Source organism: Mustela nivalis (genome assembly GCF_964662115.1).
Source record: "Mustela nivalis genome assembly, chromosome: 3".
Taxonomy (NCBI): domain Eukaryota; kingdom Metazoa; phylum Chordata; class Mammalia; order Carnivora; family Mustelidae; genus Mustela; species Mustela nivalis.
Window position 1 is genome coordinate 33408211 of NC_139022.1, and position 13173 is coordinate 33421383.

Consider the following 13173-nt stretch of genomic DNA (forward strand, 5'->3'; position numbering starts at 1 on the left):
CATTTACTGAGCCCCATGGTGGTTTGACTAACCACGAGGATGATGCTCCCCTTTTCCAGATGAACCGAGGTGGAAGAGGAGGCTTACCTTACAGCGTGGGGGGAAGAGTTGAAGAAATCAGCAATGAGGGAACACAGCAGAGGGCTGAGACTGGAAAGGCGTTAGGAGGGACAGCAGGAACCTCCCTCAGCTAGCTCAGGCCGCAACCTGGGTCCCTTGTTCTGGGTTCGTCAAGGCAGAAAGTCCCAGGGCCCCACCCAGTTGGGGTTCTCTCTCTGGTAGCCCAGATTCTCAGCCCTTTGGGGGCCAGCGATTGCTGCTGACACACTGGACCGACAGTCGAACGGAACAGAGCTGCGTTCCAGCCTCGGCTGCCCACAAGCTGTGTGTCTGGGAGCACAGGCCCTGTCCTTTCTGGGCCCCTGGGTCTCCCGGCGGGCCTCCCAACCCTCGTCCTGCCTCCACACTGCGTGTGTTCTCCTAGCGTTGATGCATCTCCGTTCACCCTGCCTGGATTGCAGCAGGTGCCATGACCCCCTAGGTCAGTCCCAGCAGTGACACTGCGCCCTCCTACCGTTCCTCCGTGAGACCGGAAAGCCCTAGGTCAGGCCCCAGCACTGACTATCTCATCTCCTACCCTGGGGCTCCTGCTGTGAACCAGGCCTCCGCTGGGTGCCTGGAGCACATTCCCAGTTAACGCTCACGAGGGAACCCAGAAAGGCGACTCGGAGACTGAGCCCCGAGCTCAGAACTCTGCTGTCATTCGGGGAAGCGTCCGGGTCATCTTGCCGCCCTTCCCAGCGAGGGGAACCGCAGGGCCCGGGCGCGGCGGGGGCGGGGCCCGGGCGCGGCGGGGGCGGGGCCCGGGTGCGGCGGGGGCGGGGCCCGGGCGCGGCGGGGCGGGGTTTGGCGGCCGAGCACGTGAGAGGCTTCTCGGCTCAGCGTCCCCTCGCGACCAGCCGCCAGGTGCCATGGCTGCCGTAGGGCGCGGGAAGGCCGAGACGCTGGCCCTGAGGCGGCGGCTGCTAAGGTACCGAGACGGCGGCGCGGGGCGGTGCGCGCACGCACGACGCACGCACGTCCGGCGCGGAGCCCAGGAACGCCAGCCCCGGGCCTAGAGCGCGCTCCAGCTCCCCGGCCCGCTGGCCCCCGCGGCCGCGTCCCGCACGGCGTCCTCTCCCAGCTGCCCCTATCGGCGGGCTCTGCCCGGCTGTGGGCAGCCTTTGCCCCTCGGAGGAGGCCTCTGCCCTGGCACCGGGACGCCCTCCCCCAGGGTTGGCCGGCCCCCGGGACCTCCCGGGCCTTCTCTGGCCTGGCCTGAGGGTGACCCGGGCAGGGGCTGAAAGTTCGGATGAAGGGTGGGCATGGGGTGGGGGGCGCGTCGCCCAAGAAGCCTTAGAGAAAGGCTACCCGTAACCCGAGAGGGGGACTCTCTGCGGCATTGGGGCGTGAGGCAGCCTCTGGCTAGAGCTTGGGGCTGACACCCAGCAGGGCGGCGGAGACCGTCGGGGGCAAGGACCGCTCCGGGCTGGGCGCTAGCCACCTGATGGGGGCGCCCTCCTTCACACCCATCCCAGCGAAGAAACACTGCCCAAAGGAACCCTATGGGTCCGGGGCAGCCACCTCTCCCTGGGCCTGTGCAGAAATGAGCAAGGCCATGTAGCCTTCCCAGGACTTAAACAGTTTCAATTTTAGCAGCTTTCTCCTCTCCAGCCACCGGTACAGTGGGGGCCTAGAAGCAGCGAAACACCACTGTGCCCTTCGACCTTTTGTCCCTTCCAGAACCGGGAGGGGGGGGGTACTGTGGTGGGTGGACTTTTCCCTTCTGGTCTTCAGAAGTGGCTGTCCACCTCTTGCTGTCCCCACAGCGATTCTTGCAGACTCTTTTACCCGGAGGATCCTATTAAGATTGTCCGGGGCCAAGGACAGTACTTATATGACGAAGAGGGAGCAGAATACCTCGATTGTATCAACAATGTGGCTCATGGTTAGTATCATCCCTCAGGCTGGCTGGGAACCTGCTGAGGCTGTGAACCTGGTCCCAGGGGGGCCTGAGATTGCAGACCCCTGTGGAGAACTTGGAGGGAGCTGACCAGAGGAGCCCTTTCTGGTGTGACTACTCCAGAGTTTCCAAGCAGGAGCTCTGCTAAACCACGCAGGAGTCAGAAACATGGGTCTGTAGTCCAGTCCCACATGGGACTGATGGTGAGCTCAGAGAGCGTCAGTCAACCTGGCCATGACCAGGTACACAGCAGGGCCCCCAGCCAAGCACTGGGGGATCACGGCAGGGCGTCAGCGCCAAGGACCCTCTCAGGGGTAGACAAGGAAACTGAGGTAGGAATTCAGTTATCCAGGTGGGGCTGCCAGAGCTGGTGGAACGAAAGGGAGTCTGACCCAACAGACACATTAGGGGTTGATGAAGTAGAGGTTAGAAGTGGGGGCTCTGGTCCAGGCTACCTGGGTTCATATCCCTGCCCTCCACTTACTTTACTTGGGCAAGCTCCTTAATTCTCAGTGCCTCATTTTGTTGATCTGCAAAATAGACATGATCCTATGAGCTACTCACCTCAAGGTGTTTTGGAGAAACGAGTGAGTTAATTCTGATAATTAGCTCTGAGTGTGTTTGGCCCATGGTGAGCCGCCAACACGTGTTCACCGTTATAATCCGCGGCTGTTGGCAATCAGCATTTCCTCCAGCCCCCGCTGACTTGTTGAAGTCAAGCCTGCCTGTGGACACTCCCCATATTTCCATCTTTGTCAAGCAGGCCTCAAGAAGCTTCCCTAAAAACATGAATTTTCTAGATAGGGTTTCTTCTGCCAGAATCTCAGGGACACCTTTTCCAGGTCTCCCTTTCCAGAACAGGCCTCTCTGCCCTCCCCACCTTGAGGCTTCCCTCTTCCCTCCCCATCTCTCCCCTGCAACTGCTCTTTTCCAGCTAGGTTTATGGGTTGGGGCTGGGGGAGTTCCGGTGGGACCGGCCAAGCAGAGCTGCTGTGTGACAGCGGTGGCTCTCTCCCAGTTGGACACTGCCACCCTCTCGTGGTCCGGGCTGCGCACGGACAGAACCAGATGCTCAACACCAACAGCCGCTACCTGCACGACAACATCGTGGACTACGCGCAGAGACTGTCAGAAACCCTGCCGGAGAAGCTCTGTGTATTTTATTTCCTAAATTCTGGGTAAGTGGACTTCTGCCATCCCTTCCCCTTCTCCCTCCGCCACCCTGGGCCAGAGGGTGAGTTGGTGAAGACAGAACTGCTCACACGGGCGAAACTTTGTGTGGTAGACCCAGTGTGTGCTGGGGGAGAGGCAGCCTTGCCCCGGCTGAGCCTGTAGACCTCGGCCTGGCTCTGTTGGATCCAGTTTTCTGGTCTCTTCATTAGGCATGACATAACCTCTGTTCCATGATCGTCCTTGGGGCTTACCTGGGTTATAGGTTTCTTGATTTGTGCTTTAGGCGTACATTGGCACAGACACCTGGGGGGCTACAGCCAGCATCCCCTTAGGTCACTCCCTAAGGAACAGAAACATCTGAAGGAACAGAAACATTGAGGGGTCCCTCACAGAAATGCAGAATTCCTAGATGGGGGGTCATTGTCTGGAGGAGAAGTAAGGGCCCGATGAGGTCAAGCAGTGGGGGGCCCTGGGCATGCAGCAAAGGTCAGGGAAGGCTGCCCTAAAAGAGCGCTGTCAGGCACAGAGCTGATGAACAGGAAGGAAGCTGCCCACCCTTTGGAAGTGACCTCGTCAGGGTTCCTCAGCACACGGAACAGCCTGTGCAAAGGGCCTGTGCACACTTGAGGACCTGAAGGGATGATACAAGTGGACACACTCTGAGGAGTTTGTGTTTTTTTGTTGTTGTTGTTGTTGTTGTTTTTAAATATTTTATTTATTTATTTGACAGATCACAAATAGGCAGAGAGACAGACAGAGAGAGAGATGAGGAGAAGCAGGCTCCCTGCTGAGCAGAGAGCCCTATGCGGGGGCCCAGGAGCCAGAGCTTCCTGGGCTGGGACATTTGCTGGTTAACTCCACTGCACTCAGACTGGATTCCAGTGACTTCCGCGTTGCCAAATCCAATGGTCTCTTTGCCGCCCTCATCTTACTCTCTCAGCCGTCGAGCTGGCGTGAGCACTCTCTGGAAATGCTCTCTTCTCTTGCTTCCAGGACGCTTTGTGCCCGGGGTTTCTGCCAGCTTCTAGGCATACCTCTGTCTCCTGTCTCCTCTGCCAAGTGCTCCTCTCTTGCTCAGGGCCCGTCCTGAGCAGCTGTCTCTCTGAGCCCTCTCCGTCCGTGATCTCCTCCATTCCTATGGGCTTACACAGCGTCTGCGTGCCGTGATTCCCAAATTTGTGTCAGGCCCAGATGCTTCCCATGTGTTCCAGCCTCAAGGTTCCAACTGCCCACTTCTGGACCATCTCCAGCTTGATGTGTCCAAAAGGAACTGGTTGTCTTCTGCCAACACCCGCTGTGGGACCGAGGCCCTGCCTCTCCCGGGATTTCCCAGGAGGACATCCCCCTCCCACTACTGCCACCCCCGCCCGTCTCACCTCATAAAGGCGGCACCATCTAAGTCTCTGCTCCAGGCAGGACCCACACATCCTCTCCCAGGCCCCCATCATGTCCCCGGGTTGTCTTCTACCTCCATCCATATGTCTGCTCTCCCCCCATCTCCTCCTACTGCATTAGCCCCACACAGCCAGAGGCTTCCTCCCCAGGTGGGAACTAAATCCTGTCCTTTCTCCAGTTAAAACTCTCCAGGGACACCTGCCTGGCTTGGTCAGTGGAGCATGTGACTCAGTCTTGGGGTTGTGAGTTCGAGCCCCACATTGGCTGTGGAGACAACCTAAGAAAATGAAATCCTCAAACAGCAAAAACCCTCTTCAGTAGCTTGGCATAGCACTGATAAGAAAACCCAGCACCTTCCAGGGCCCTGTGTGCAGGGCCCCTGAGTGTCTCCCCACTTCCTCTCCCATGGTGCCCCCAGCCTGTGCCATCTCAGTTCCCTGAGCTCACTTGAGCACTTTTCCTGCTCAAGGCCTTTGAGCATGTTACTCACGCCACCTAGAACCTTCCCCTGGGGCCTTAGTTCAGGTGGTGTCTCCCCGGAGTTTCCCTAACCCCGTATTTGGCTGGGCTGCTGTTTAACAAAACACCACCACAGACTGGGAGACCTAAGTGACACGAATGTATTTCCCCTACTTCTGCTCTCCAGTGTCTAAGAAGGAGGGGTCAGCAGCTTTGGCTTCTTTGAGGCTCTCGCCCTGCTTTGTGACTGGCCACCTTCCTGCTGCGTCTTCCCTCCATCTTCCGCGCTTGCACACCTCGTGGTGTCTCTCCACAGCTCTTCTTAGAAGGACCCAAGTCTGACTGGCTCAGGGCCCAGGGCCCATTCTCCCAGCATCATTTGAATCACCTCTTTGAAAGCCCTGTCTCCAAATACAGTCACATTCTTCAGTGCTAGGAGTTAGAGCTTCAGCATAGGAAGTTTAGGGGACACAATTCAGCCTCTCCCACCCATTTATCTAAAGGAAGGCCCTGTGTGGTTCTCTTGGGGGCACTTAGCAGAGTGATCATTCTTTCCTTGTTTTGGTTTTGGTTTTGGTTTTGGTTTGGCTTGGCTTTCAAGACCCACCGTAGAATGTAAGTTCCAGGAGGGCCAGGACCTGTCTGACTTACTGCTTGCCCCCCACCCCCCAGCTCATTGCACAAAGAAGGCATTTGATAAAATTTTCTTTGAAGTCAAATGACACACATGGCGTCCTGAGAATCTTCTTGTTGCTGGAAGGGCTCCTCGTTCCCTCCGGGTTTCTCTGTAGGACGCACATATCCAGGAGGAAACCTGTGGACAGCTGTCTGAGCAGTGCTCTCCTTTTTTGTCATAGGTCAGAAGCCAATGACCTGGCCCTGAGGCTGGCCCGCCAGTACACAGGACACTGGGACGTGGTGGTGTTAGACCAGTAAGTGCCCTTTCCAGAAGCCTGGGCTCACGACTTACTGGGGGTAGGCGAGGCTCTAGCCTTAAGTGCCTCGGGTGGGGGATGAGGGGCCTGGGCTCGTGGAGGGAAGCATGAGGACCTGGCCATAGAAACATCCCTACATGTACCAGGGGCCTCTTCCCCCCAGGGCCTCTCTTCTGGAAGCAGAGGATGCTTTGTAAGGAAGTGAGACTTGGCCCCACAGTTTAGATATTAAAACTGTCCTGATGGCACTGAGTGTCTGCTGTGCATGGGGCCCAGGCCCACGGCTGGATCATTACCCCACTCAGGCTTCATTACAGTTCTGTAGGAGGAAACCCACTCCCCACCCCCCACCCCCAACTTCACAGAGAAGAGCACTGAAGCCACAGAGGCCAAATGATCAGTCACCATTACCTAGCTAGTAAGTGGCCTCCCAGGAGGTCTGGCTCCCAGGCTCCCAGGCCTATGCTGGTTCCCAGCCCTAGGACTTGGGGGCTGTGTCACGTTGGCCTGCCCTGAGGCTCCTGAGGTGGGGAGACTGTTGTTGGGGCTGGGCCACGGAATATGGGCCACCCGGGCCTGAGCCACTCCCCGCTTCTTCTTCTCAGCGCTTATCACGGTCACCTGAGCTCTCTGATCGACATCAGCCCATACAAGTTCCGAGACCTGGATGGCCAGAAGGAGTGGGTCCATGTGGTATGCACTGCCCAAGCGGGCACCAGGTCGGTGCTCCCCCCCGAGCCCGGATGACACGACGCTGTCACTCCCCACAGGCACCTCTCCCAGACACCTACCGGGGTCTTTACCGGGAGGACCATCCCAATCCAGCAGGCGCCTACGCCAGCGAGGTGCAGCGTGTGGTGAACAGCGTGCAGGAGAAGGGCAGGAAGGTAACATGTGTGCACAGTCCCCAGGAACGGAACAGCAAACACCGGGGCCCTGAGAGATCCTGGAACCAGAGCCCACCTTTGAGGAATCTAGAAGGTTTAGGTGTTCTGCAGAGAGTTTAGCTAAAGACCTGTAAAGTGGATGTGACGGGGCCAGGGGCCAGGGCTGGACTGGTGTGGGCGCGAAGAGGGTCCTTGGCGGAGATGCTGCCTGATTGCAGTGAGTGGGGATTGGCACTCAGTGGCCAGGGGTGCGGGGAGGAGAGGAAAGGCATGCTGAGCAGGGGGGCGGCCTGCAGGGGTAGACCCTCACCGGTGTGGGGCCTGGCTGAGCTGGCAGGAGACAGGCCCAGAGAGGCAGGCAGGAACCCTGTGCAAGGGACCACAAGGGATATGTCGAGGGGCTGGAGGCCACCAGGAAGGACTGAAGGGTGTTCAGAGGGAGAGTGACAAGATGGGGTCAAGGGGATGCCCGTGAGTGGAGCCGGTCCACCGCCAGGAGGAGGCCCCACACAGGGTATTGTGGTGGACAGGGAGCGCAGGGGCAGAGACTTGAGGGGTGTGTGCTCCAGGGGAGCCGTGGCTGGGGCCACAGCAGCGGCAGGGAGTCAGCGAGTGGTGTCAGGGCTTTCTGGAAGGCCTCCCTGATGCAGTGACAGCTGAACGCAAGATGTTCAGCCAAGACAAGCAGGCAGTGAAGCCAGAATGATGGGCAGGACCAGATCAGGAGAGCTTGGCGTGTGCGTTTCAGATGCTTAGCCTCCGCTTACAGAAAACCAGAAAAGCGAGGGCTCTAGGGGCAGTGGGGGTGGCTGGTTCCTACCCCATCAGCCCTCTCCCTGGGCCATAGTCTCTGCAGCAGGTCTGAGACATGACACAGCTTGGAGGTCATGGGTGGGAGAAATGGGATCATTGAAGGGGTTTAAACAGGACAGTGATGAGTTCAGTGACTGAGCTATGGATCGCCCTGGTGGCCACTGGATGATAGACTGACTGCAGGAGGCATCCTGTTAGGTGACATCTGCAGGAGGTTGAGGCAGGTGTGTCCAGGTGGAGGGGAGGCAGGAGGTGCACAGATGGTAGAAAGGCAGAGGCCATGCTGACCGATGGATCACAGAGGGGGGCCGAGTTTCTCTCAGTGGGGTGATGGGAGGCACCAGGTAGGAGCAGGGAAGGAACAGGCTGATGAGGGAGAAATAATCTCCCAGTCATCTGGGACGTGCTAAGTATAAGGAGTCTGGAGAATCCCATGCGTTAAGAGTTGGTTTGCAGCCCAAAAGAAAACCTGGTCACAGACTAGCTGTGATCTGGAGCCCAAAGGGGCCACACAGCAATGCTAGGGACTCGTCCTGCTAGGAGCCAGCACTGAGTCAGCACCGGCAGGATGCGTCTAGCATACCACCCAGTGTCTCCCCAGCAGTGTACCCAGCATTCTGTCTCCTCCGCAGATCGCAGCCTTTTTTGTGGAGTCTCTGCCCAGTGTTGCAGGGCAGATCATTCCCCCGGCCGGCTACTTCCCCGAAGTGGCAGAGTGAGTAGCTGGGTGGGGGTGCCTCAGGGAGGGCAGGGCTGTCCTGGGGCTTCCCGACCTTTGTTCCAAATTCCAGCCTCAGCCTGGCCTTTTGGCCAGAATTTTGAGAAGAAATGGTGGCCCCAGGAAAGCCAGCCACCTGCCTAATGCCCCCACCTCACTGCTGTCAGAGCCAGGATTCAGAGTCCAAGACTCCCCGAGCTCCCGGTCCGATCCCACTTACCGCAAACCCCGTCAGCCATCTGTCCTCTGCCACAGGCACATCCACAGGGCCGGAGGGCTCTTTGTCGCAGACGAGATTCAAGTGGGCTTTGGCCGAGTAGGCAAGCACTTCTGGGCCTTCCAGCTGCAGGGAGAAGACTTTGTCCCTGACATCGTCACCATGGGCAAGTCGATTGGCAATGGTCACCCGGTAGCCTGCGTGGCCACAACCCAAGCTGTGGCAAGGGCCTTTGAAGCCACCGGCGTCGAGTATTTCAACACGGTGAGTAAAGGCTCTAGGTCAAAGGAGCACTGTAGGTTCTGCTAGGTCCCACCCTGTTTGTCAGTGAGCAAAGGCCCCCGGCCTAGCACGGTGCCCCGAGCAGAGACTGCTAAAATGCTGTCATTGGGGGTTACCGCAGGTCAGAGGGAAAAACATACGGCCTTAAAAACTAGCCTCAATCCAAAAGCTGTCACAAGAGATCGTGCCTTGTCAAGTATACAGAAAGAATACAAGAGGCTGCCCCTCCCTCCCAGCAGGGGCGACCCTGTCCGTGCCAGGCCTTGTGCCTCAGCCTACGGCAGATGTGTGCGGAGCACCCCCTGTTCAGGTGGCCGGTGGTCTGGGAGCAGAGTTGACATTCCAGTGGGAGCTTCAAGGAGGACATGGCCTCCCGGCCTTGGGGTAGGCTGGAGAGCTTTCCCTAAGTGAAAGAGGTCCTTGTGTTGGAGGAGAAGCCTGAGAGCAGCATGTGGTCACTCACTGGTCTCGAGGGCAGTGAGGAGCCATGGAAGGGTTTTCGCTGGGGTTAGAGGAGATGTGAAATACACTCTAGAAGGATCTCAGGCGATTAGTGTGGAGAAAGAACCAGAGGTGCAGGTAAAAGAGGAGGAGGCCCAGATCTGGGCACTGGCCACAGGGAAGAAATAGGAAGGGATGGTGTTTTAGGGGAAGAAGTACTCTCTGTGACTTCCCACAAAAAGAGCCAGTTTGAATTGGAGACAGAAACATGTCAGGATTGGGCAAGGTGGAGTTGGCAGAGAAGGTCGTGAAGTGTGAGGGCTGACAGTTAAGCAAATCCTCACTGGATGCGCAGGGGACACGCAGAGAGAGCCTCTGCCCAGCACAAGCTCCCTGTTGGGGGAAGACAGACCCACAGACACCGGATCAGGGAGGGGTGGAGAAGGGCTGGTTGGAAGGAGTGTGATGTCTGCTGTCAGAGAGCACAGGACACCACGAGGGATTGGGGGTGGGGTGGGAAGGAGAGAAGAGGTGTGGGAGGAGTAGCCCTGGGGGCAGGAGGGTGTGTGTTGTGCTGGTGAAACAGCGCCCAGTGGAGTGAGAGCCTGCTTGTTTTGTTTCTTTATCTTGACCTGAAGTTCACATAGTTAGATTACAGAAACCTCTGTCCCTGCACGGTCCTCGCTCTGTGAACCGGTTAACTGGTTACTTTGATTAACCTCACAAGCATCCAAGAAGCCATCATTTCAAGTAAAAGTTAGGCCCTGGACTGTAACCTGCATCTACCTGTATGGCTGCTTCCCCCCACCCCCGCCCTCCCATCCAGCCCGATAATCTTCTCTGGGTTCATTGTACCGTAGAGTTAGTTTTGACCCCTATAAAAAGTGTGTAATACTGTGTGTTCTCTTAGGGGCTTTGTTTTTCCACCTAACATACTACTGAGTCATCCACATGGCTTGTCACCAAGGTGGGACTGATACTGCACCGCATGAACGTGCTGTGACTTACGTGTCCCTTCCTGTTGATGCACTTTGGGGTTGTTCCCAGGGTTTTCACTGCTCTAAACTAATTTTACAAGTTTGTATTGTGCACGCGCAAGAGTTTTTCTCCAGGATAGACCATAAAGTGGACTTGCTGGGTCATGGTCTGTGTTCATTCCCTGTTTTTAAGAGATAGTGATGTTTGTTTTCCAAAGTAGCTCACAAGTTAACTACCGGTGGCAGATAGCGATTCTTTGGGTCGGCTTCCTCTCAAACACCTTTTATTGTTCACTGGGCAAGTGGGGTGTAGAGTAGTATCCCCTCAAATTGGAGAATGGTCTTGACATGGCGTTCCCTGGCTTCAGATTATGTGAAACATCTCTCTGTGTGGCTTTTTTTTTCCCCTCTTATTTTAATGTAATTCCAGTTAACGCACAGTGTGCTATTAGTTTTAGATGTACGGTGTAGGGATTCAACACTTCATACGTCACCCAGAGCTCTTCACAAGCGCCCGCCTTCGTCCCCTTCACTGATTTTGGCCATTTCCCACCCCCTCCCCTCTGATAATCAGCAGTCTGTGATTAAGTTAAGAGTCTGTTTCTTGACTTCTCTCTTTTTTTTTCCCCTTTGCTCATCTGTTTTGTTTCTTAAATTCCACATGAGTGAAATCATACAATATTTTGTCTTTCTCAGACTTATTTTGCTTAGCCTCATACTGTCTGGTTTCATCCATGTCGTTGCAAATAGCAAGATTTTGTTCTTTTTTATAGGTGAATAATATTCCATTTCATATATATACACCACCTCTTCTTTATCTGTTCATCAGTCAGTGGACACCTGGGCTGCTTCCCTATCTTGGCTATCAGAAATAATTCTGCTATAGACATACGGGCGCTTGTATCGCTTTCAGTTAGCGTTCTGGTGTTCTTCTGGTAACTACCCCATAGTGCGATTGCTGGGTCATAGGGTTGCTCTATTTTTAAGACTTTGGGGAACCGCCATACTGTTTTTAGCACTCCCACCATTAGTGCATGAGGGTTCCTTTTTCTCTGCATCCCTGTCAACACCTGTTTCTTGGGTTGATTTTAGCCGTTCCGACAGGTGGGAGGAGACACCTGCTGTAGTGTTGATTTGCTTTTCTCTGATGAAGAGTGATGTTGAGCATCTGTGCATGTGTCTGCTGGCCATCTGGATGTCTTCCCTAGAGAAATGACTTCTGCCCATTTTTAAATTGGATCATTTGTTTTTGGGGTGTTGAGTTTTATAAGTTCTGTATCTATTTTGGATATCTTCGCATATTTATTGGCCATATGTTTCCTCTTCTGTGAAATGCCTGTTTTTGCTTTTGCCCATTTTTTGATTGAGTTACTAGAGCTTTTCTTATTTATTTGTGGGAGTTTTGTGTTCCTCCGTATATGCATTTGTTTATGTGTGTGTGTGTGTGTATACAAAGGAACGCGTGCGTGCACACACACACATACATACACATTTTTTTTTTTAAGATTTATTTATTTATTTGACAGACAGAAATCACAAGTAGGCAGAGAGGCAGGCAGAGAGAGAGAGAGGAGGAAGCAGGCTCCCCGCTAAGCAGAGAACCCGACACAGGGCTCGATACCAGGACCCCAGGATCGTGACCTGAGCCAAAGGCAGAGGCCCAACCCACTGAGCCACCCAGGCGCCCCATACACACACATATTCTTGATTTTTGTCCTTTGTTGATTGTGTAGGTTGGATCCCTCAATTTTAAGGGGATTCTAAGGTCAAAATAGTGAGGACCGGGGCACGTGGGTGACTCAATCAGTTAAGTGTCCCACTCTGGATCTCAGCTCAGGTCTTGATCTCAGGGTCATGAGTTCAAGCCCCGCATTGGGCTTCAAGCTGGGAATAGAGCCTACTTTAAAAAAAAAAAAAAAAGTATAAGGACCACTGCATTATTCACTTCTAAGTTTTTTAGATTTTTTTTATTGTTAACTTCTGACTAATGACACTGAGGTCAAAGGTCATGTCTTACACGCTACTTATTCTGTGAAATGTGTTGAGGTGATTTGTTACTTGATTATTCTACATGTTCTTAAGAAAAATGTATATTCCCTAAATGCAGAACTCTGTGAAATATCTCTTAGGTCAAGCTTGTTAATTGCGTTGTTTGAATCTTCTGTATTATTGCTGGGGATTTTTTCTAAATAACCTATTAATAACTGAGAGCTGTGCATAGAGATCTCACAGGGATGAGAAACTGATCAGTTTTTCCTTGTAACACTGTCAATTTTTTTTTTAAAAGATTTTATTTATTTATTTGACAGAGATCACAGGTAGGTAGAGAGGCTGGCAGAGAGAGAGAGAGAGAGAGAAGCAGGCTCCCTGCCGAGCAGAGAGCCCGATGTGGGACTCGATCCCAGGATCCTGAGATCATAACCTGAGCCGAAGGCAGCGGCTTAACCCACTGAGCCACCCAGGCGCCCTAACACTGTCAATTTTTGCTTTATTTCATATATATTGATGATATACATATTTTTTATTTCTGTGTGTTCATTGGGAATTGAATTTTTTTTTTTTTTTAAGATTTTAAGTAATGTCTCAGTCACTACCACTGAAATCAAGAGTCATATGCTCCCCTTCCTGAGGTAGTCAGGCAACCTGGGAATTGAATCTTTTTTTTTTTAAGATTTTATTTATTTATTTGACAGATAGAGATCACAAGTATGCAGAGAGGCAGGTAGAGACAGGTAGAGAGGGAGAGAGAGGAAGAAGCAGGCTCCTCGCTGAGCAGAGAGCCCCAGGTGGGGCTCAATCCCAGGACCCTGAGATCATGACCTGAGCCAAAGGCAGAGACTTAACCCACTGAGACACCCAAGCACCCCATGAATC

General features: G+C 54.2%; 1 protein-coding gene across 1 annotated transcript in view; it reads left to right on the top strand.

Annotated features, from left to right (window-relative positions):
- Positions 1 to 902: 902 nt before the first annotated feature.
- Positions 903 to 13173, top strand: part of PHYKPL (5-phosphohydroxy-L-lysine phospho-lyase) — a 36082-nt gene continuing 23811 nt past the window's right edge. Inside the window, exons 1-8 of the mRNA XM_082723648.1 lie at positions 903 to 1030; positions 1869 to 1987; positions 3021 to 3180; positions 5887 to 5961; positions 6570 to 6657; positions 6735 to 6851; positions 8297 to 8379; positions 8638 to 8863. Of these exons, the coding sequence (XP_082579774.1) occupies positions 972 to 1030; positions 1869 to 1987; positions 3021 to 3180; positions 5887 to 5961; positions 6570 to 6657; positions 6735 to 6851; positions 8297 to 8379; positions 8638 to 8863 (927 nt within the window). The 5' untranslated portion in view covers positions 903 to 971. The remainder of the gene's footprint in view (positions 1031 to 1868; positions 1988 to 3020; positions 3181 to 5886; positions 5962 to 6569; positions 6658 to 6734; positions 6852 to 8296; positions 8380 to 8637; positions 8864 to 13173) is intronic.